Source organism: Ornithorhynchus anatinus, chromosome 19, assembly GCF_004115215.2.
Source record: "Ornithorhynchus anatinus isolate Pmale09 chromosome 19, mOrnAna1.pri.v4, whole genome shotgun sequence".
Lineage (NCBI taxonomy): Eukaryota > Metazoa > Chordata > Mammalia > Monotremata > Ornithorhynchidae > Ornithorhynchus > Ornithorhynchus anatinus.
Window position 1 is genome coordinate 21821222 of NC_041746.1, and position 24192 is coordinate 21845413.

At 44.7% G+C, this 24192-nt stretch overlaps 1 protein-coding gene across 1 annotated transcript in view; it reads right to left on the reverse strand.

The window, feature by feature from the left end:
• The window catches only part of IMPG1 (interphotoreceptor matrix proteoglycan 1), a 58754-nt gene that overhangs the window by 27979 nt on the left and 6583 nt on the right, over positions 1-24192 (reverse strand). The window contains exons 3-11 of the mRNA XM_039914864.1: positions 23111-23277; positions 22072-22100; positions 20260-20327; positions 17969-18069; positions 14050-14199; positions 7756-7814; positions 5305-5325; positions 2998-3251; positions 2070-2146 (exon numbers count right to left, since the gene is read on the reverse strand). Coding sequence (XP_039770798.1) covers positions 2070-2146; positions 2998-3251; positions 5305-5325; positions 7756-7814; positions 14050-14199; positions 17969-18069; positions 20260-20327; positions 22072-22100; positions 23111-23277 — 926 coding nt within the window. The remainder of the gene's footprint in view (positions 1-2069; positions 2147-2997; positions 3252-5304; positions 5326-7755; positions 7815-14049; positions 14200-17968; positions 18070-20259; positions 20328-22071; positions 22101-23110; positions 23278-24192) is intronic.

Consider the following 24192-nt stretch of genomic DNA (forward strand, 5'->3'; position numbering starts at 1 on the left):
GGATCTTCCCATTTGATGACCAATTTGACCAACTGATCTTCCCCCTCTCAGGATGGCACCTGGAGTATTTCCAGTCCTCTACCGGTCTTGGCTATGGGAGGGAGAATCAAGCAGAGGCCCGTCCGTTCCATTCCGGGCTTGGGAAGTGGCTAATGAGTGGGAGGCCACCCGCTACAAGTCGAAACTCACCCATGCCCGGCAGCAGCGGCATGGGAGAGAGTCGAGGCTGGAGACTCAAGTTTACTGTGCGGAAGGAGACAGTGGTAAACCACTTCTGGATTTTTATCAAGAAGACTCTATGGATCCACTACCAGAATGATTGCCGATGGAGGGGGGGCCTTCTGGGAGAGATACGTCCATGGAGTCACTATGGGTCGGAAATGACTTAACAGAGTAAGACAAGACAAGGGGATCTTCATTCATTCAATCGAGTTTGTTGAGAGCTTACTGCGTGCAAAGCACTGTACTAAATGCTTGGGAGAGTAGAGAAGCAGTATGGTTCAGTGGAAAGAGCCCGGGCTTGAGAGTCAGAGGTCATGGGTTCGAATCCCAGCTCTGCCACTTGTCAGCTGTATGACTGTGGGCAAGTCAGTTCACTCTCTGTGCCTCAGTTACCTCATCTGTAAAATGAGGATTAACTGTGAGCCTCACGTGGGACAACCTGCTTACCCTGTATCTACCCCAGCGCTTAGAACAGTGCTCTGCACATAGTAAGCACTTAAATACCAACATCATTATTATTATTATTATTATTACATGATAACCCTAAGCAGGCATGCTCCCTGCCCATAGCAAGCTTACAAACAAGAGGGGGATCTTGACTGTACGCTCCCTGTGGGTAGAGAATGTGTCTACTGACTCTGTTATATTGTATTGTCTCCCAAGTACTTAAAACAGTGCTCTGCACACAGTAGGTGCTCAATAAATAGGTTTGATTGATGGATTGATCTCAATGAAGATCCATCTCTAAGTAAGAGTATGAGAACCGAATCTGTACCTGCCAGGGGATGAACCAACTAAAACCAGACATTTGTTGTGAAATCAGATGAGCGTCCATCTGATTCCCATGCTCGATGGGGGTCAGTCACCCCATCCTTGGCAACCTAGGGTTGGTGGGGGAATTAACCTCCTCATGGGGCAATCCTGGGCAGAAAATCTGCCCCTGGGTGAAGTCATTCCTTAGAAGAGGTGGTGTCAAACAATTCATCGATGGGTGTTATCTAGCACCCGTGTGTACTGAGCTTTTAGACAACAGAAGCAAAAACATGTTCCCTGCCTACAAGGAGCTTACAGTCTAGCGGGGAAGACAGACAGGAAAGAGGACGGACAAGGATGTAAGTGGTAGAAGCAAGAGTAAGGAAATGGGAAGCAGATAAATGAATAAGTTGGTAGAAAAGCAAGATTGTTGTTCAGCACAGATCAATATATGGCTACATATGTATCAGTATTGAGGATGCTTGTAAATTTATAAAGGTGGCTGTTACTCTGACAAGCCTGTGGGTGGTGGGAATTGATTATTATTATTATTAGTATTAATAATAATGATAATGGTACTTCTTTAGCACTGGGGTAGATACAAGTTAATCAGGTTGGACACCGTCCCGGCCCACACTGGGCTCACACTCGTAATCCTCATTTTAAAGATAAGGTAACTGAGGTCGATTAGACTGTGCGCCCGTCAGAGGGCAGGGACCGTCTCTATCTGTTGCCGACTTGTTCATTCCAAGCGCTTAGTACAGTGCTCTGCACATAGTAAGCGCTCAATAAATACTATTGAATGAATGAATGAAAGGTCTAGAGAAGTTGAGTGACCTGCCCAAGCTCACCCAGTGGACACGCGGCAGAGCCGAGATTAGAACCCATGACCTTCTGTCTTCCAGGCCCATGCTCTATCCCTTACGTCATGCTGCTTCTCTCAGGATCACTTGGAGGAGGAGGTGGAATTTTAGAGGAGCTCTTCCACCGGGAAGCAATTCAGGAAGAAAGCTCCGTCTCTTCTGCTCTAATCGTAAGGTGGATCTCGGTGGAGATGCTTCTCTTTGTATCAAAGGAATAAGAATTTCCCTCACCAGTTTGGGGATAGCAGAAGTACCAGGCATCACCGACGGGATATCCTCTTCCAAGATCTTGGATGCTTTCTCAGTTTCTGCAGAAAGAAAACACAATTTACTTGAGAAAAATATTTGGTTTAAATGGAAAGGCATTCCACATGGAAAAGAATAATTCAAGCATTGAACAAGGCCCAAGCTACCGTGTCTTTAATGAGACATCAAGGAAAGGAGATGAATAAGCCAGCGCCAGGTAATAAGAATGTTACTTAAGGGGGCAAACGTTAAATAGAAAGCTGGGACGGTGGAGGCTGTGGGGTGGGAGTGACAGTGATATTTAGAACCCTCTAAATCTTTAGAACAGTGCTTTAGAATGATCAAGAGGTAGCATGGCCTAGTGGAAAAAGCACAGGCCTGGAAGCCAGAAGACCTGGATTCCAATCCCGGCTCTGCCCCTTGCCTGCTGTGTGACTTTGGGCAAGTCACTTTACTTCTCTGTGCCTCAGTTACCTCAATCTGCAAAATGGAGATTGAGACTGGGAGCTCCATGTGGGACAGGGACTGTGTCCAACCGGATTTGCTTGAATCTACCCTCGTGTTTAGCACAGTGGCTGGTACATAGTAAGCGCTTAACTAATGTCGTAATTATGATTATAAAATCATTTAACTTTTCTGTGCCTCGGTTATCTCATCTGTAAAATGGGGATTAAGGCTGTGATGTGGGACATGGACAGTGTCCAACCAGATTTTTTGTAACCACCCTGGCGTTCAGTAAAGTGCTGGCCCATAGTAAGTGCTTAATAAATACAATTAAAAAACCCCTCAACTTGCCAGTTGTCAGTGCCTCACACACAGTAAGCACTCAATATAGGATTGAGTGAATGACTTCATGGATGTTTAGAATGAGCCTGAATCCATGAAATTACCCAAAAGACCAGGGATAACTAACCTTCGATAAACTCAACTGTTCCCAAATCCAGCGTCTGAGTCTTTTCTTCCTCTAACGCCATGGTGATCAGCTGCTGGAGATCCGCCTCCGTGAGCTTAATGACCGGGACCTCGTCGTCCTCCTTGACCCCAGGGGGACTCCTTTCGCTTTCCACTTGGTTGGAGCCAATGGGCGTGGGATCCTTTCCGATCTGCCCTCTTTGCGAGCTCTCCCTTGCAAAGATCACTGCGTGGCGCACGACCGTGCTGCTCCGACTGCGGGTCACGGGGGAAGACGAGAAGCAGCCCGTCCATTACAAGCGGCCACCCCTCTCCATCCTCCATGGAAGACGGAGCCACTCTGGACTGGATTTACATTATACGGCCTCTGAAACTGCCGTTACTGGTCTGTGCACTCACCCAACACCATGACACAAGGAAAACACAAAAAAACCACCAGAGGAATTGCATCCCCCTCTAGATGTTAAAGCTCGCTGTGGGCAGGGAACTTGTCTGCCAACTCTGTTATACCACACTCTCCCAAGCGCTTAGTACTGTTTCTGCATGCAGTAATCCATCAGCTGTATTGATTGAGCACTTACAGGCTGCGGAGTGCTTCGGACAGTCCAATATAACAGAGTTGGTAGACATATTCCCTGCCGACAAGATTACGGTCTAGAGGAAACGCTCAATACATATGATTGACTGATCGATTTGTCTTTCCCCCTTTTTCCCTTCCTGCCATTCCTTTGGAGGTAATATAACTGGATTCCCTGCCCACAATGAGCTTATAGCCCAAAGATATAAACAGACCAATACGGCCTTGTGGAAAGAGCACAGGGCTGGAAGTCAGGAGACCTGGGTTCGAATTCCAAATCTGGCATTTGCCTTTTGTGTGACCTTGGAGAAGTCACTTATTTTGTCTGTGCCTCAGTTTTCTCACCTGTAAAATAGGAATAAAATACCTGTCTCTCTTCCTCTTAGACCATGAGCCCCATTTGGGGCTGGGGCTGGGGCTGGGTCTGATCTGATTGCCCGGAGCTTAATTCAGAACTTGGCACAGTAAATGCTTAACAAATACCACAGTTATTATTATTTTTTAATAGGTACACCTATTAAATTGATAGCCACTCAATCAATTGGAAGAGATTCAGCAGTTCATTATTTCAACATTTAGTTATGGGAGCCCAAACCAACCTTTGATTGTAGAACCAAACCACAGCAGAGCTGAAAACATCTCCAAAATCCAAACAACCTTTCCAATGATGTAGCAAATTAGTTACTTACATTCTTGGCGATACAGTTTGCACAATTGTAGTCACACAGTCAATCGTAGTTACCGAGTGCTTACTGTGGGCAGAGCTCGCTACTAAGAGCTCAGGAACGTACAATGTAGCGTGAAAATAGCCTTAAAAAATAAAATCCATGAATACCTATTGTTTTCAGAGTTCATTCAATTGTATTTATTGAGTGCTTACAGTATGCAGAGCACTCTACTAAGCGCTTGAAACGATGGTATTTGTTAAGGGCTTACTATGTGCCAAGCACTGTTCTAAGCACTGGGGTAGATAGAAGGTAATGGTTGTTCCACATGGGGCTCACGGTCTTAATCCCCATTTTACAGGTGAGGGAACTGCAGCCCAGAGAAGTCGAGTGACTTGCCCAAAATCACACAGCTGACAAGTGGCGGAGGCGGGATTAGAACCTAAGACCTCTGACTCCTTAGAAGTACTGTTCTAAGCACTGGGGCCTCTACAAAGTTATCAGTTTGGACACAGTCCTGTCCCTCATGGAGCTCCCAGACTGGGTAGGAAGGAGTAGGATTTAATCCCCATTTTTACAGATGACGGAACTGAAGCACAGAGAGGTGACTTGCCCAGAGTCACACACCAGGCAAGTGGCAGAGTCAGAATTAGAATCCAGGACCTCTGACTCCCAGGCCCATGCTATTTCTTCTAGGCCATGCTGTTTCAACTTCTCTGTTTCATCATCTGTAAGATGGGGATCCCTCCTACTTAGACTGTAAGCCCCATGTGGGACCTGATTATCTTGTATCAGTGTTTAGTGTTTAATACAGTATTTGGTATATAGTAAGCACTTAACAAATACCACAATTTATTACTCTTATAATCATTAATAATAATAAGAATACGTTCTCTTTCCCCCTTAGACTGTGAGCCCCATGTGGGGCAGGGCCTTTGTCTGACCTGCTTGACTTGTATCCACTTCATAACTTAGTACAGTACTTGGTAAATAGTAAGGACTTAACAAATACCATAATTATTGTCACCTACTACAATCCGAAATGAAATGAATGAAAGCAAATTACCCATCTCTTTCCTTCTTCTGTCTTCATTTCATCACAGGAGGTGGGAAAAGTGCAGTTTTGCCAAAGGAAAAGAAGAAATGTGCATAAATGGTTGTGACCAAGAGCCCTGTATCTTTATTGCTGAATCCACGGAGGCAAATATGCCACTCCCATCACTCTTCCTTTGCCTTGTCTCCATTACTTGGGGGGACACAGATGAGTTAAGATTAAAATCTACCAACTATTTCTGGTGGACAACTTGGAGCTCCTCTTATGGTAATCACAGCCAAAATGATTTTTGAACTAAGGCGGGAGAAATTTCTGAATTTCAATTGCTCATCTCCCTCAGTCCCATCTACCTCTGTCTCTCCTTCCCCCTTTATCTCTCCCTCTCGTGTTTGTCTCTCTCATTCTGTTCCTCTACCCCCTACCTCTGTCTCTCTTTCCTTGTTCTCTCAGTCACCTTCTTTTTCTCTCCCTCTCCTGTTTCTCCAGTGTCCTGTCTCTTTTTCTCTACCCATCTATCTCTGTGGCTCCTTTTTCCTCTCACACCCCCTCTTTTTCTCTCCCTCTCCTGTCAGTCTCTCTCTCTCTCTCTCTCCAATGCCATGTCTCTCTGTTTCTTCTGTGGTTTCCTCAAGTAAATATTCAACATTAGGCCTCTGGCTGGGACAGGAAATACTCTAGGAGTTATAAGAGTCACTGTGTCTGTGAAGGAATGACTCGCATCCTGAAACTGTGGAGCTGTGGAGAGCGTATATTAAGCAGTTCACTCCCAAAAGGATTTTAGCCTGGAAGACTTATCCCAGGATCAGGAATTGTAGCCTCTTGGGCCCTGTGGTTCTGTCCAGACAACAGGAAGTAGTGGTGACACCCCACCTATTTTGTCATTCACCTCTACTTTTTTAGCAACTGGTTGCCTCAGCTTAGGGAAGCCAGCCAAGAAAACTAGCTTAGCTTAGTTATTTGGCCTTCCAAAGACAACTTTGCCTTAATTTGCTCTAAAATCCATTTGTTTTTTGGGCAGTCCATGGTATTTGCTGCTTCACCCTAAATTTGACACCAAAATATCCTTTACCTAGGATGCTAAAAAAAGTAGTCGGTGCAAGAAGTTTTTTTAGACATATTTTTCACCTATCCTGTCAAGAAGACAGGGCTTCCTTTTCAAGAATCTCCCTAGGCCTATACCAACAGACATATATGGGTGGGGGGTGGGAAGGGAGGTAGTTTCATCATAAAGTCAATGAACATGTTTATTTTGAGATCCTTCAGTCAATCATATTTATTGAGCACCTATTAGGTGCAGGACACTATACTAAGTGCTTGGGAGAGTACAACACAACAGAATTAGCAGACCTGTTCCTTGCCCATGATGAGCTGACAGTGCAGAGACGAGCTTATAGCCTAGAGAAACACCTGGACTGAAACAGCTTGATCTTTAGAGACCAATTTATACAGCTGTAAATGATCTCTCACCAGCAGCACTAAATCTTCCCAATCAAATTTCCAGCCCTCTAACTCCACCACCTATTGTAGACCTTCGAACTTTCACCTGCTACCTCTGTGCTTCATCTAACCCTTGATGATCTCCCCAACTACTTGACTGGTAAAATAGAGACCATCATATGTGAACTTTTCCTTAATGCCGACCTGTCCTCCTCAGTGTTCTCTTGACTTCGCAACACATTCTCCTCTTTCCCCAGCTTTCCCTCTCTCCCTCTTTTCTTTTTCTCTCTCTCTTTCTATCATCTTCTGCCTGCTGGCTCTCTCCTGAGTCCTGATTCCATCCTCTTTCAACTCTTATAATTACTTACTCCGTCACCTCATTCTCTCTCAGCAGCATCTTTACCCTCTCACTCTCCACTCATTCTTTTCCTTCTCCTTTTGAATGTGTTTTCTGCACATTAAAAAGTCTCTTCTGCGTCCCACTGCAGCCTCCTGATCTCCACTTATCACCCTGTTTCTTTTCAAGTCCACACTCTTCCTATTCGGAGGAGCAAAGGGGCCCAGTGAAAAGAGCGTGATCTTGAGAGACAGAGGACCTGGGTTCGAATCTCCGCTCCACCACTTACCTGCTGTTTTACCATGGGTAAGTTACTTGATTTATCTGGGCTTTAGTTCCCTCATCTGTTAACTGGGGATTCAGGCTGTGAGGCCTGATTTTCTTATATGTACCCCAGTGCTTAGTACAGTGTTCGACACATAGTAAGTGCTTAACAAATACCACAGTTTTCTATAATTATTACAAATCATCTGAGAGAATAAAGCAATCCCAATCTGCTTTCTTCCCTAATCCTTGTGAAACAAGTCATTTTCACTCCAGCTGAGAGAATCCTAGGGAAGATTTGGGAATCTGGCATTAGGATGTGAGGAAGAGACTCATCTATGAAATGCGATAAAGATTATAATCCATTCAGTAATGGGGAGCGAGTCATGAGAATAATTGGTAGAAGAAACTAAGTTTTTACTTACCTAAATCCCATCACACGAATTTCTTTGAAACCTGGAAGTTTTTCAAATATTATTTGCATCTGGAGAAAGAAATCAATATTGTGGAATATAAATTTGGTGAAATACCTTACTTAACCCTGTATAATGTCTGTCCCAGGCTCAGTGCAGTTCATTAGTAGTATCAGGCTAAACTTTGAGAGTCAAGAAAGATGTAGAAATGATAACTGTGAAGTTTGTTTAGTTCTTACTTGTGCCAAGCACTGAACTAAGCCCTAGGATAGATGAAAAAAATAGCGAAGACACAGACCCTGTCCCAAATGGGGGCTAAAGAACTGCTGCAGGGAAGTTCATAGGTTTTAGGGAGGATCTTGGTAAATATCCTAGCTTCAAGGAAAGGTAAATAATAATGTAATAAAAATAATTGTGGTATTAAGTGCTTACTATGTGTCAAACACTGTACTAACTACTAGGGTAATTACAATATAATCAGGTTGGACATATTTCTTGTTACTCACTGGGCTCACAATCTAAGTAGAAGGGTAAGGAGGAGTAGATTCCATTTCATTCTTATTTACATTCTTTAAATGACAGTCGATTGTATTTATTGAGTGCTTACTGGGTGCAGAGCATTGTACTAAGCACGTGGGAGAGAATACTATCACATAGAACAGACATATTCCTTTCCCACAATGAGTTGACAGCCTAGAGGAAATCAGAACTTACAGGGTTGTGTTTTTCTGAAAGCACAGCAGCCTTGGAGATATCACAGCACTCGGGAGGACGTCCCCCTCTCAGATCGGCATCTGGAGAGTTTCCAGTCCTCTACCAGTCTCACCTACGGGAGGGAGAGTCAAGCAGAGGACTGTCCGTTCTATTCCGGGCTTGGCCAGTGGCTAGCGAGTGGAAGACATTCAGCTACAAGTCAAAACTTGGGCAGCAGCGGTGTGGGAGAGAGTCGAGGGTCAAGACTCAAGTTGATTGTGTGGAAGAAGTAAACCACTTCTGTGTTTTGACCAAGAAAATTCTAAGGATACACTACTGGAACGATTGCAGATGGAGGTGGGGTATTCTGGGGGAGATGAGTTGGGAGCGACTCAACAGCACAGGACAAGAGAAGGGAGGGAATGTTGAGTTTTTCCAAGCTCCAGTGAGCAGCTCCAAGGGGGTAGGGTTTTTAAACTGCACCTTAGATGCTTCCCATGTCATCTGGAGGTGCAAATCTTGAAATCCTGGGTTGGCAGCGGCCAAGCAGGAGGGCCAATCTCCAGCGTGAGCCCCTAGGGTAATTTCTACCTCAGAAATTAAAAAAAAAAACTGTATGTCTTCGGGGATAACTTGAGTATCAAAAGTGACAGAGTGGTGGGTTTATGGCCACATAGAGGGGAAGGGGAGACCCCTCCCACACAATCCCACTGGAAATTGACCCCTCGCTACGAGGGGTTCCAAATTCTGGAAAGCAAATGTGTTCCCTTTCCAGACATGGGACCATCTGCATTAAATGGGTCTGGCTGTTCACGGGAAAGTGAGTTTCTAAGGAAGTTGATTGTTTGAGCCATATCCCTTTGGATGTACATGAGCCAAATCCACTTTCCCTGGAAAGAGAAGAGTTTTTGATAGCCTCCAGATCTGACTTTTATGAGACACAAGATATTGGAGATGCTGAGAAAGATGAATGCAGTGAAAACAGGCTTAATCAAATCACTAGAACAACTCAGAGCCACACTTAGAAAGCCTCTCTCCAAGAGACCGGCTTAACCTCACTTATTTCAAGAGCCATGACGGTTTATGAGCTGGGTGGTTTCTGGTTTTTTGGGGGAATCCATCTGCTAGTGGTTCTGAGTCAGAAGCAGTGTGGCCTAGTGGCTAGACTGGGAGTCAGAAGGACCCGGCTTCTAGTCCTGCCTCCACCTCTTGTCTGCTGTGTGACCTTGGGCAAATCACTTCTCTGTGCCTCTGTTACCTCCTCTGTAAAAGGGGGATTAAGACTCTGAGCCCATGTGGGACATGGACCTGATTTGTTTGTATCTATCCCTGCCCCTAACACAGTGCCTGGCACATAGTGGTTAACAGATACCATAAAATAAAAACATTTGCCCGAGCAGGCTACCGTGATATCGTTTGAGTAAGCACCATGGACCCTGGATTCATTTTACTAAATGAAACTTGTGGGAAGCTTTCAGATCATGAAGCGCTAACTGTGGAGTTACTAATTCAGTGCTGCTAGCCATATCAATAATGCTTATAGGCCTTACCCCCAACTTGTGTGCTGGAAAATATGATAATGCATGACAAAATGCTCTGAAGAGGCACAGATTGTGTTTCATTGGCTGCTAGTTGAGAAAAATTGCCACCCCGTGATAGCAACCCATCCCTCTCACCATGTATGTCAAATTGCTCATTAAGTCTATCATGGAAGTTAAATGACTAAAAAGCAGTGCCCGTTAATTCCTGATTAGGCCCACGTGATTTCTCGGCTGCTGTGTTTTTAGGGAAATGTGAACAGTTTGTTTCCCTCGGAGGCAGACAAATGTTTGACTCAGGACAAGTTCTGTCTTCGAAATGGACAGTTGCAGCTTAAAGTTGACGAGAACTCTGGAAAACTCCACTCGCTCTTAGTACAGTGCCTGGCACATAGTAAGCACTTAACAAATAACACAGTAGAATATATGTCATTAGACTTTATTGTTTCCTCCTACCTGTAATTCACTGGAGCGTCTTTCTTCCTTGCTAAAGTTTAAACTTCTTGAGGGCAGGATCTGAGCTCCTAATGGGCAAAGGATGTACATCTTCTTTATTCTGCTCTTTTCAAATGCTCAGTATGAACTGAGTAAATGCTATCGATTGATCGATAGGATTTCTGTCACATTCAAGAAGGTCTTGAAAGCCCCAAAGCCTCCTTAGGCTTGTTTCACACACTTTGCGCTGACACTTTCCTAGTTCGTTAGCACAAGCCTGGGAGTTAATTTTCAAGAACTTCACGTTCCGTTTTCGGTAAGTAATGGAAATGAGGTCATCTCCAGTTACCTGAGAAAAAGCTACAGATAACACCATTGCTGAGGAATTCTTCGGTGCCACTTTTAAAACAAGCTGCACTGCAGTGTAACCAATCCGCGGCCAAGTTATGTCATTCTATTCCTCCCTTTTTCCATCTCTTTCTATCCAAACTGTGCTCTAAAATGTCACGTTTTGGTAGGAATGCCCGAATAAAGAAGGTCTTTGTTGTTCCCAATGATGGAGTGTAGGATTTAATTAATTTTCCAAAGTCCACCCACACAAAGAACCCCCACATACCATCCCCTCCCTGGCCGGAGCAGATGCTTTCATTTTATTACTAAGAGATTTTATTAAATGGCCATTCTTTCAATTATTTAATTTACCCATAACAAATGAGAAGCAGCGTGGCCTAGTGGAAAGAACGGCGGGGCTGTCTGCTGTGTGACCTTGGGTAAATCAGTTGACTTCTCTGTGTCTCAGTTGTCTCATCTCGGGGTGGGGATTGAGACTGTGAGCCCCATGTGGGACAAGGACATTGTCCAACTCGATTAGCTTGCATCTACCGCACTGCTTAGTGCATTGCCTAGCACCCAGTAAGCACCTAAATACCATAAAAAAACAAAACAAATAAACCAGAAACAAAAATAAATTTCTTCTGTTCATTCCTCTGGGATTGTGAGGTGTTATTCAGCCCAACAGACTTTGGGGTGGGTGGACAGCAGGTCTGTGAAGCAGATGGAAGAAATAAGGGACCGAGCCAGCCTATTCTCTCTGACACCCTTCACTGATAGTGCTCTAATTCCCAAGGAATTGGGAACAGGCCTCCCAACTCTGTTAGATTGAACTTTCCCAAGTGCTTAAAACAGTCCACTGCACACAGTAACCACTCGATAAATACCGTTGATTGATTAGCAGGAACCCATCAGTTATTCATATTTATAAATTAGGAATAATTCCCCTACCTATTAGGAATAGTTCCCCTACTTACTCATTTTACCTCTCATGAACCTATTGACTCGCTCTCTTTCCCATCAATCTCCCACCTTGTCCTCCATATAAGCAGCATGGCCTAGTGGAAAGAACACAGTCCGGTAGTGGTATTAATCCCGGCTCTGCCTCTTGTCTGCTGTGTGACCTTGGGTGAGTCATTTAACTTCTCCGTGCCTTGGTTTCCTCACCTGGAAACTGGGAATTAAATCCTATTCCCTCCTCCTAAAACTGTGAGCTCTATGTGTCCAAACATAACCTTGTATCTACCCAAGCACTTAGTACTTGACACAAAGTAAGAACTTAACCAGTACCATAATTATAAATGATTAATTATATTTACTTGTCCTCCCTCCCTACAGTCACTTATGCTCCTGTTCTCCTCTTGACTCCTGTCTCTTCTTCTCTTTCACTGCAAATTTTCTCCCTGTGCCTTTGTGCCACAGTATCGGTCTCATTTTATCACTCTTTCCCTGGCATCTTTCTGATTTCCTATGTGTTTCTCTCTCCCTTTCCAGATTTCTACATCTGTGCGTGTCTCTCTCTGTGTCTCTGTCCCTCTCTAGTTCTTTGTGTCTGTCTCTCTTGGTATGTCTGTCCCTTGAGCGACTTGGAGAGGCCTTCAGGATTTCTTTCGCGGCTCTCCATGCCATGGTCTCATTAATTTTGGATTAAGAAATTCTCCTGCTTGTTTTTCCTGTTGTGGAGTGGGTGAAAGGAAGTGGCGTCACGTGGAGAAAGCCTGGGCCTGGGAGTCAGAAGGATGTGGGTTCTAATCCCCGCTCCGCCACTTGTCTGCTGGGTGACCTCAGGCAAGTCATTTTGTTTCTCTGTAAAATGAGGATTAATACTGTGAGCGTAATGTGGGACGGGGACTGTATGCAACCCGATTATCTTATATCTACCCCAGTGCTTAAGGCAGTGAAGCAGCATGGCTCATGGAAAGAGCCCGGGCTTGGGTGTCAGAGATCATGGGTTCGAATCCCGGCTCTGCCACTTGTCAGCTGTGTGACTGTGGGCAAGTCACTTAACTTCTCTGTGCCTCAGTTACCTCATCTGTAAAATGGGGATTAACTGTGAGCCTCACGAGGGACAACCTGATTACCCTGTATCTACCCCAGTGCTTAGGACAATGCTCAGCACATAGTAAGTGCTTAACAAATACCAACATTATTTTTATTATTACAAAGCAGCATGGCTTAGTGGAAAGAGCATGGGCTTGGGGATCAGGGTTCGTGGCTTCTAGTCCTGGCTTCGCCCCTGGTCTGCTGTATGACTTTGGGCAAGCCAGTTCACTTCTCTGTGCCTCAGTTAAAATGGGGATTAAGATTGTGAGCCCCACAAGGAACAACCAGATTACTTTATATCTAATTCAGCGCTTAGAATAGTGCTTGGCATATAGTAAGCGCTTAACAAGTACCATCATCATCATTATTATTATTATTATCACAGAGTAAGCGCTTAACAAATGTCGTGATTATTATTATTATCATTAGAATAGAGCCCCTTCCCTGGACCAGTTCAATAAATACCAGGATGCCAATGTATGGTAAATTATGGTTTTTCTCTGGAAATGACTGCTATTCTGAACATCACCTGAGAGGTGTCTCTTTCATCAGGAGAAAGAGAGGAACATATTTGCCCCTTTCCTCTTCTCCAGAGAAGGTGAGCGAGATGTAACTCAGTTTCAGACTGTCAGTCAATCATATTTATTGAGCGCTTACAGTGTGTGGAACACTGTACTAAGCACTTGGGAGGGTGCAATACAACAATGTAACAGACACATTCCCTGCCCACAATGAGCTTACAGTCTAGAGTGGGAAACTATTAATATAAATAAAATTACAGAAATGGACATAAATGCACATTCAGGACCTTGGATTCGATCCCTAGTATCTCCTATTTGGTTAGAACAGTGCTTGACACATAGTAGATGCTTAACAAATGCCATAAAAGAAAAGGAAGTCTGAGAAATGCCTCAAACTCCTTAGATCCAATGGTTGGGTAACACGGCCCCGCCAGCCAACCCATGGGAATATCCGGCTGTGGTTTAATTTCTCAACGACCGTCACCAAGCAGCGCATTTCAAGCAAAACTCAAGCCGACGTTACGAGAAAACAGCGGGGAGTGGGTGGATGGTCTTGTCTTGCCTTGGGCCGTCGAGTCGTTTCCGACCCAAAGCGACTCCATGAACACAACTCTCCCGGAACCCTCCGCGTCCATCTGCAATCGTTCCGACAGTGTATCCCTAGAGTTTTCTTGGTGAAAATAAGAGGTGCCAATATTTAAAATTGGTTCATGGATCAACCCGATCTGGGCTCCTGATCCTCTTACCTGGAGTTGTAGTTTTTCCGTGAGGTCCCGGTACAGTGAGGAGTTCGGATCTTCTAGTGCTGCTGTGAACTCTTCATTGGAAAGGATGACGCTGAATTCTACCACCTGCTCCTCTATCACCTCTGACACCACATTCCTAACTCCGGTTTCCTTCTCCTGAATGAAAATAGATTTGGTTGAACGCAAAGGTCAGAGCCAACCTTTTGGATGAACAGTTCCCAGCGGATGGGGCCTAGAATCTTGTCTCTACCTTCATTTGGTGCCTGGCATATAGTAAGCACTTAACAGATACTGTATTTTTTTCAGAACTTTCCCAGAAAACTGTATTGAATTAAAACAATTTTGGCTGTCAGCCTACACAAAGTGAGCCTCGTGGATGACAGTTCCCATTGGATTGGTTGGAGAATCTCATCTCTACTCCAGCGCTTCATCCAGTGTCTGGCATATGGCCTAGTGGTCTGGGACTTCGAAGGACTTGGGTTCTAATCCCAGCTTTGCCACTTTTCTCCTGACATTGGGCAAGTCACTTAACTTCCTTGTGCCTCAGTGACCTCATCTGTAAAATGGGGATTAAAACTGTGAGCCCCTTGTGGGACAGGGACTGTGTCCAACCTGATTAACTTGTATCTACCCCCGCACTTAGTAGAGTGCTTGGCACATTGTAAGTGCTTAATAAATACCATTAAAAGTATATATAGTAAGCACTTGAGATACCATTGTTTCTTTTTAAAAAAGAAGACAATTGCTTCTAGGGGTTTCAGAACTTTCCCAGAAGGACTGTATTGAATTAAAACAATTTTGGCCATCAGCGCACACCAAGCAAACCTTTTGGATGATGGTTCCCGTCGGATTGGTCAGAGAATCTGGTCTCTACCCCAGCCCTTCATCCGTTGCCTGGCATATAGTAAGTACTTAACAGACCCCATTTTTCTTTAAAAAATAAGACAATTGCTTCCAGGAGCTTTGGATCTTACCCAAAAGAACTGTTTCGGATTAAAACGATTTTGGCTGTCAACCACATATAAGGCCCTAAGGATAAATAGTTTCATGACCTTTTGGAGGCCACATGTAGGCCCAAAGGAAACGGGCTGTGTCATGTGATCCCTCCAGAGACGGAAGAGTTTGGCAGTAGCCTGCAGTTGGGAAGTTCGTGGCGGGGGTGGGAACCAAGCTTTTTCCCACAGTTCTCCCTGAGGTAGGTGCGGTTTTGGTGAGGAGAATTAACGTCGACTGAGACAAGCCCAAAGACTAAACCTTCCTCTCCGAGGACTGAGACAGAATAAACCTTCGCCAAAATGGCCTCAGTGTCTGGGTGGGAGAATTGGGAAACATTCCTGATGAAAAGGTCGCTGGATAGGGGAATTCTAAGGGGCAGTTGGGCTCACAGGAGAAGCCTACTTGTCTCGTTTTATGCCGTAGAGTCATCCCTGACCCATAATGACTCCATGGACGGATCTCTCCCAGAACGCCCCACCTCTGTCGACAATCAGTCTGGTAGTGGATTCAGGGAGTTTTCTTGGTAAAAGTAAGGACGTTGTTTACCAATGCCTTCTTCCGCACGGTCAATTTGAGTCTCCGCCCTCGACTCTCCCATGCTGCTGCTGCCCAGCACAGATGAGTTTTGACTTGTAGCAGATTACCTTCCGCTCGTTAGACACTACCCAAGCTAGGAATGGAACGGGTAGGTCTCTGCTTGACTCTCCCTCTCGTAGCCGAGATCGGTAGGATACTGGAAACTCTCCAGGTGCGATCCCGAGAGGGGAGAAACTTGCTACCAATTGACAAGTTCACACCATCCAGACACCTAAGTTTTCACAATTCTCCATAGCACTTAAATGCCTATCATATATCCTATTATTAATACTACTACTACTATTTGTTAAGCACTCACTATGTGCCAGACACCGTACTAAGCGCTGGGGTAGATAGAAACTAATCAGGTTGGAGTCCCACATGGGGCTCACAGTCTCAATCCCCATTTTCAAATGAGGTCACTGAGGCACAGAAAAGTAAAGTGACTTGCCCAAAGTCACGCAGCCAACTAGTGGCGGCGCCGGGATTAGAACCCATGACCTTCTGACTCCCAGGGCTGTACTCTAGGCACTTCCTCCTCTCTATAATTTACCATCTGTTTCCCCGACAAAATTGTGAGCTCTCTGAAGGCAGGAATCATTCTACTAACCCTATTAAACTCTTATATCTGTAATTTTACGTACTGTGTTGATGTCTGTTTGTTTGTATTGACACCCGTCTCGACCCCTCTAGACTGTGGACTAATTGTGGACGGGGATTGTCACGGTTTGTTGTTGTACGTTACTTTCTCTAGCGCTTAGTACAGTGATCTGCCCACAGTAAGCATTTAAAACATACGCTTGCATGAAGGAATGAACGCTTATCACAGCTCTTCCCCCTATAAGTACTCCATGAATGTAATTGATTGATTAATTAGAGTAGAAGCAAGCTCTCCTTGTCTTGAGCTTCACCCTATAGCTTTGGGTTTACATCTGCTTTCCAGTGGCAGAGCAGGTCAAAAATGGGTTTCTAGATAGGTGGATTGATTCCCCGAGAATTCACAGGGCTAGAGCACAGTTTAATGAATTTTCAGCCCAAATTGGCAATGTCTGAGGAAACACGCTTCTGTTTAGGATACCTGCGGAGTCTCTAAGGGGAACACTTACTTGAAAAATCTATTAAAAGGCGAAAAAGGGAAATGCCCAGAAGAGCCATTGCTGACCTCTTTCTCCGATCGTCCGGAAAGCAAAGCAAAGAGCGTTTCCAGGGGGTTTAGCAGGAGAGGTGGAGAACTCTGTGTTTGTCTCTCAGATACTAGTACAGAACTGAGCAACCCTCATGCATTTTTGAGCTCCCATGGAGTTTGGCCTGAGCTTCTTTTAGCCCCAGGTTCAGGTGAAATAGGGAAGCAGAAAGCCAGTTGAGAGAGAGGCCATAATGATCTTGAAAAGCTTAGAGAATAATAATAGTATTTGTTAAGTGTTTACTATGTGCCAGGCACTGTACTAAGCACTGGGGTGGATACAAGCAAATGGGGTTGCACATAGTCCCTGTCCCTCACAAGGGGCTCACAGTTTCAATTCCCATTTTACAGATTAGAGAACTGAGGCCCAGAGAAATGAAGTGACTTGCCCAAGGTCACATAGCAGACAAGTGGCGGAGAGGGAATTAGAACCCAGGTCCTTCTGACTTCCAGGCCTGTGCTCCAGCCATTAGGCCACGCTGCTTCTGAGAGAATGTGGAAAAGGATCCGTAATCGGTCTATCAATCACCGAGAACTTACTGCATAAAGAGCAGGGAACAGATAGTTCCTGCTAGATATGGATGATCTAGACTTTTTCCAGGGTAAGACTTTCCGTGATATCTTGAGTTTAGGCAAATGAACTAACAAAAACCATTCCAATGAGAAAAAAATCTAGATAAATGGAGGCACTTTTCTAGTTCGCTGGGCATTTTGGAAAGAAGTGGGTTGAGTTAGAAGCTTTGATTCCACTGTCTTGGCTTCTGGGGATTCCTGGGCTTTTGAACAAAATAAATCAGAAAAAAGGGTACCCGGAATTTGAATATTGAGGCATGTTTATAGTGAAACCCAGAGAACGCTGAGCAAGAATCAGTGTCTTCTTGGGCCTTCGAGTTAAAATATAAAGCAAAGAACTCTCCTTGAAATTTCTCTGACCTTGTCACCCAACTTGGACTTCTGAACCCATTGAATCGACTGTAGGGTTTCTGTAGCTTCTGTGGCTGATGAGCGAAGCAAAATGGATGATCCACCAACAGTAAAAATGCCTTCACTTCAATCCAAGTAACTAAAATGGCTTTGAACTTCCTAGCCTCCTAAAGCCCTGATTTTTCCTGAAGTGGATTGAGAAGAGGCGAATCATTAGCTAAAGTACTAGATTGTCCTCACCTTTGAAGGCATATTCGGTTCATCGATGATTTCGTTGAGAAGGGTGCCATTAGGAGCAGATGGAAATGGAGCCGCAGACGAGCTGATGATACCTGTGGAAACTCCAAAAATCACACCCACCCGACACACGCGCATCCAATGAGAATGGAACTTTTATCGGTTCAAGGTCAAACCTTAGTCACCCGTTCTTTGTTAATCCGCAATTCCTGGGTAATAATGCAGTTTTGACCTCAGATTGGAAAGAAGATATTTTACACAAAGTTCCAGTGTGAATCATTCTTTTTGTAACCCCGCCTATTTAAATAGACCCAGCATCTCTTTCTCAAAAACATATGTTTTTACCAAAATGGTTGTTTAACCTTTCTTGAAGCTGGCAAGTTAGAAATGGGAAGTCTGTTGGAATGATTTCTTAGAAACTTGCACACTTTTCATCTGGATATAAGAAGAGTATTGAAAGGATCATGTGGATTGAGTCTTAAAGTATAGGGAAGATTCTCAGATCCACTCACTGTTCTTACATTGGGCAAGTTAGTGGCATCTGGGGGCTACTGCCTTTATTCTGGGCCTTTTTTTTCTGTTGTGGGGCACATGGAGAAGGAGATTCTGGCTGCTTTCTTCTACTGTCTCAAACCTGCCCTAGGGCTTAGAACAGGACTTGACACATAAGTGCATAGCAGATGCCATAACAATGATTACTGTTAGAGAAGAATCTCTCTGAGGCCTCAGCTACAGCAAACAGGACTGAACCCTCACCCGTTTTCAAAACCGGTTTTATGAGAGGATCCTGCACTGGTGAGCCTTAGCGGTCAACACTTCAAGCCCAACAACCAACCGATCACCATCCAGAGGACCTGTGTGAACTTGGGCAAGCTACATAACATCGCTGGGCCTCAGTTTCCTCATCTGCAAAATAAGGATTCAATCCCTGTTCTCGCTCCTACTTGGACTGTGAACTCCATGTGGGACAGGGACTGTATCTGATCTGATTAACGTGTATCTACCCCAGCGCTTACAAGAGTGCCTGGCACATAATAAGTGCTTATATAATACCATGAGCAAAACCAAAAATAAACATATATAATGAATGCACTGTGGAATTGTACATTCCAAGTGCTTAGTACAGTGCTCTGCATATAGTAAGCACTCAAAAAATACTATTGAATGAATGAATGGAACAGCAAGAGAACAGGTTAACTACATAGTTTAACAAAACTTTGGAAGCTTGCTTCCAGTTTAGGAATATCTATTCAAATTCATTCATAAATGAAAAATTTTCAAGCTTCAAGCCGGTTTTCCCTTCTTTCTGTTTTATCCCCAGTTATGTTTTACTACCTGGGTCAATTACCAGGCTACTTGGAGTAGCTTTTGGGATAAACAGGGCTAATGATCACAAATCTGTGATTTTCTGATAGTTAGGATACTTTGGCCAATAACGTGAGCCAGCCAGACTGGCAGGAACCCCTGGACGTATTTCTCTCCCAACCCATCATCATCATCACCGATATTCATTCATTCAATAGTATTTATTGAGCGCTTACTACATACAGAGCACCGTACTAAGCGCTTGGAAGAGTACAGTACAACAGAGTTGATAGATAAGTTCCCTGCCCATAACAAGTTTTCAGTCTAGAGGGGAGGCAGACATTTATATAAATAACTTTTCTCTGTTCTTCAGTTTCTTCCATCTGTAAAATGGGGATTAGATACCGGTTCTCTCTCTCTTTTAAACCGTGAGCCCCGTAAAGGACAGGGAATGCATCTCCAACCTAGCGCTTGGTACAGCACTTATACACAGAAAGTGCCCAACAAATAACACAATTATTATGGTTAAAGGGGGCATTAGAGAATTGTCAGATAATCCTGTAAAATGACTTGGCTGTTTCCTTCAAACTGAAGGGACATACCTTTACCAAAACGCAGACATTCCTGCCAAAAATTCCTCTGTCACTACAATGGACCGGTGCTAGTCCATTTCTTTGTCCCTGGTTTACGCCCGAAAAGATTTCTTTACTAATAAATTTAGGAACTGGAGGTGGCAGAAAATGCCAACCCTGGAAAACAACTACATATTCCACTGTAGTACTCTCCCAAATGCTTAGTACAATGCTCGGCACCCAGGAAGAGCCCAATAAATACGATTGAACGAATGAGTTTCTCGATGGGATGGCCGTCATGATCGGTTTCTTAGCTTTGCTGCATTCCCCAAACCATCGATTTATCTAGTTCATGTTTCAATGTCAGCGAAAGAGTGCAAAACAGGCGATTCCAATGCGAGCAGATGATCCCTTTACCTGTGGGAAGCACGCCAGTTTCTTCAGGATTTTTCCCTGATGTCTTCTCTGGAGCCTTTTCATCTTTTCTGCTAACCAAATAGAGGTGACAGATGAAAGAGTTAAAACTCGGTTAAATTGGCATTCGAATTCATAGGGAGATGATCCCTGTCAGGGTAGGAGTCCTGACACCTCTGGAAGCACCTCGGGACTTCCGAGGTGGAATCTGTCGTGAAAAGAGAGGAAAATCCCCAAGACATCCCCTCTGAGGAATCGTTACAAAGAGCCGATGTCACTTCTTACGAGTCAGCTTCGCTTCCACTGGGAATGCAGCATTGGGTTCTAGAAGCAGAGACTAGTTAGTAAAGTGCTCTGCAGAAAGTAAGTGCTCCATTCAGTCAATGGTCTTTATTGAGCCTTTGGTGTGTACCGAACACTGTACTAACCACTTGGGAGGGTACAATCTAATAGACTCGATCCTATGGAAGCAGACGTTAAATTCCACGTAAGGGAAGCAGCAGAGTCAAAGGATAGGATAATATCCTATCCTATCCATAAATAGACCACTATTATAATGATCATTGATACTGTGTCCTTTCTTCCTCTTACGATGACTCGGCTTTGAATTTCTGCAAGAAGACTAGGCCCCTACCCTTGAGATTCTTTTTGGTTTTAATTTCACACCCAACTGGGCTCTTTAAGTCCCATAACGGAAGAAGCAGCACGGCCTAGTGAAAAGACCAGAGCCTGGAAGTCAGAGAACCTGGGTTCTAATCCTGCCCCTGCCACTCATCCGCTCTGCGACCTGGGACAAGTCATTTGACTTCTCTGTCCCTCAGTCGCTTCCTCTGAAAAATGACGATTAAGACCACGAGCCCCCCCGTGGGACGGGGACTGTGTCCTACTGATTATCTTGTTTCCACCCCAGTGCTTAGAACAGTGCTTGACATATACTAAGGCCTTTGCCATCATCATCATCGTGGTTCTAAGTATTGAGATAATCTTAATAGGAGGGATAACAAGCAAACAAAAAAAGCCAGCGTGACATCCTTCCATTTTCCTGAAGCATTCACCTCCCTTGACTTTGTTCACTCGCTGATTTTCATGCTTGACTTTTCAGGACTTCTTTGAGGTGCAGTAAATGGCACCTCAATTCAGTGACAGCACAGTTGGAGGTATAAAATTCAAAACAGACGCACATTCCATAATAAATGTCAAAAATGCAATTGTTCCTAGGATATCTTATTCTGATTATCAGGATAATTATGCCTATCTGAAAAAGCAAATCGTGTGCTCATCTAAATGGCCTCGACGAGCAAATAATGTGGGACTGCTCTCATCCTACCGTGCATAGATAGATCTTGAGAGTTTTGGGGGCCATTGATTCCGAGAGTTTCCAGCTGTAGGGGCAGAGACATAGCTTTCACCCCACAGAGCTGCTCGGCTTCACTCATCCCAGCTCACTAATAAAACCCAAGAATTTCCAAGCAGGATTGAAATTCCCCAAATTAGCTTTTCTGGTCCTGCTAGCTTTGGAAACTTCTGCAAACTCCTGCCAAAACCCCTATTCCCTCTTCCCCCTGATGCTCAAAATGGAGAATCTCTACTTCCATCTTACCCCCTCATCGGCTGCCTACACACGTTTAGCATATACATCCCTTGTTGAGTCTCTCTTAGGCTGATTGTCAATTCCTTATTTAATTCCATGATGTGGAACGGGAATACAAAAATAACTGGAATGCGGCAGTCACCAAAGTCACTACAATTCTAAACTAAAGGTCCTGCTTTCACTAATAAGTCCATTTTTCGACAAAGTCAAGATTACCCACCTACCTCTCAGGGAAGTTTCTCTGTTTCACTCGCTGGGGAAAAGAAAAAGGAGAAAAAGGTCACTATTATGACAAGGACATGGGCCTGGGAGTGGAAGGACCTAGGTTCTAATCCTGGCTCTGCCACATGTCTGCTCTGTGACGTTGGGCAAGTTGATTAACTTCTCTGGGCCTCAGTTACCTCATCTGGAAAATGGGGATTAAGAGTATGAGCATCATGTGGGCAGGGACTATGTCCAACCTGGATAACTTATATCTGTCCCAGTGCATAGAACAGTGCTTGGCACATAATAGGTGCTTAACAATACCATTGTGATTATTATAACCATTATTGTTCAAAATCAGAAGTGACTCAACCTCTGTTTTTCTTCCTGCTTTGACCTTGATCTCCCCCACCCCCACTGCATTTCCCATTTTTTAAAAATGGTATTTGTTAAGCGCTTACTGTGTCCCAGACACTGTATTAAGTGCTGGGGTAGAAATGAGCAAATCAGGTTGGACCCAGGGGAGCGCAGCGAAGCCTAATGGGTAGAGCATAGGCTTCGGAGTCGGAAGGGCCTGGGTTCTAATCCTGGCTCTGCCACCTGTTTGCTGTGTGACCTTGGGTGAGTCACTTCACTTCTTAGTGCCTCAGTTACCTCATCTTTAAAATGGGGTTTCAGATTGGGAGTCCCATGTGGGACGAGGACTGTGTCTCACCTGATTAGCTTGTATCAACCCCAGCGCTTAGTACAGTGACTGGTACATACTAAGTGCTTAACAAACACCACAGTTAGTATTATTATTTAATACCATTAATCCTACTTCTTCAACAACACTGTTACTATTGCGACTAGAAGGATCATGGCCTCGTGGAAAGAACAAGCGTCTAGGAGTCAGAGGACCTGGTTTCTAATCCTGACACTGCCACGTATCTCCTGTCTGACCCACAGTGAGTTTACGCAGTAAAGGCTTTGAAACGTAGGGGGAGGTCCGGGGGCCGGGCGGAGGGAGGAATCGCCATTCCTCCCATTTAGAAAGGAAAGAGAAACTTTCCTCCTTACCTGTTGAATCAATTCCAGGTGCTCCTGAGAGTTGCTGAAGTTCTTTCCGATATCGAATATACAGAAGGTATCCTGCTGGCAGGCACTCAACCAGCTCTGGTATTCACCGCTGTTAGGAATCCGGTCCAGAAAGGTTCGATAAGCTTCCCATACTGCTTCCTGGCAGACTGCAAAGGCAGAACGCTCAACAGTGGAAGCTGGGAAGCTCCCTACGTCTCTGGCTGAGCCTTTTAGAAACGATTATTGTGTATTCTAACGGCTCTCTATTTGCTGAGCGCTCTACTATGCAATGGAGGCCCGCCAGGCCCGCTCCTCTAGGGCTAACCCTCTTATTCTGCCTCTATGTCACCTGTCTCGCCGCCGTCCCCTAGACCACGTCCTGCCTCTGGCCCGGTACGTCCTCCCTTCTCAAATCTGCCAGACGATGACTCTCCCCCGCCTTCAAAGCCTTCTTGAAGACACATCTCCTCCAAGAGGCCTTCCCAGACCAAGCCCCACCTTTCCTCTTCTCCCACTCCCTTCTGCATCACCCTCCCTTTGCTCTTCCTCCTCCCATCCCCACAGCATTTGTGTTCATATCTGTAATTTATTTCTATTACTGTCTGTCTTTCCCCCGCCCCCCAGACTGTAAGCTCTTGTGGGCCGGGAATGTGTCCGTTTACTGTCGTAGTGTACTCTCCCAAGCGCTTAGTACGGGGCTCTGCACGCAGTAAGCGCTCAGTAGATACGACTGGATGAATGAATGAAATACAAGCTAATCAGATGGGACAGGCTCAGTGTCTCTGAATGTGGGTATTAGTGTCTAAGAGCAGCGGTATGCACGTGTAAAGAGGGGAAAAGGAAGGATAATCAAGGAGTACCACGCAGGTGAAATTAAGGCCTGAAAGTGTAGTGCGTGGCATAGTGAGAGGCAGCATGGTGTATGGGTTTGGGAGTCAGAAGGTCTTGGGTTCTAATCCTAACCGCCACATTTATTCATTCAATCGTATTTATGGAGTGCTTACTGTGTGCAGACCACTATACTAAGCGCTCAGGAGAGTCCAATATAACAATAAACAGATATATTCACGCAGTCATGTCTG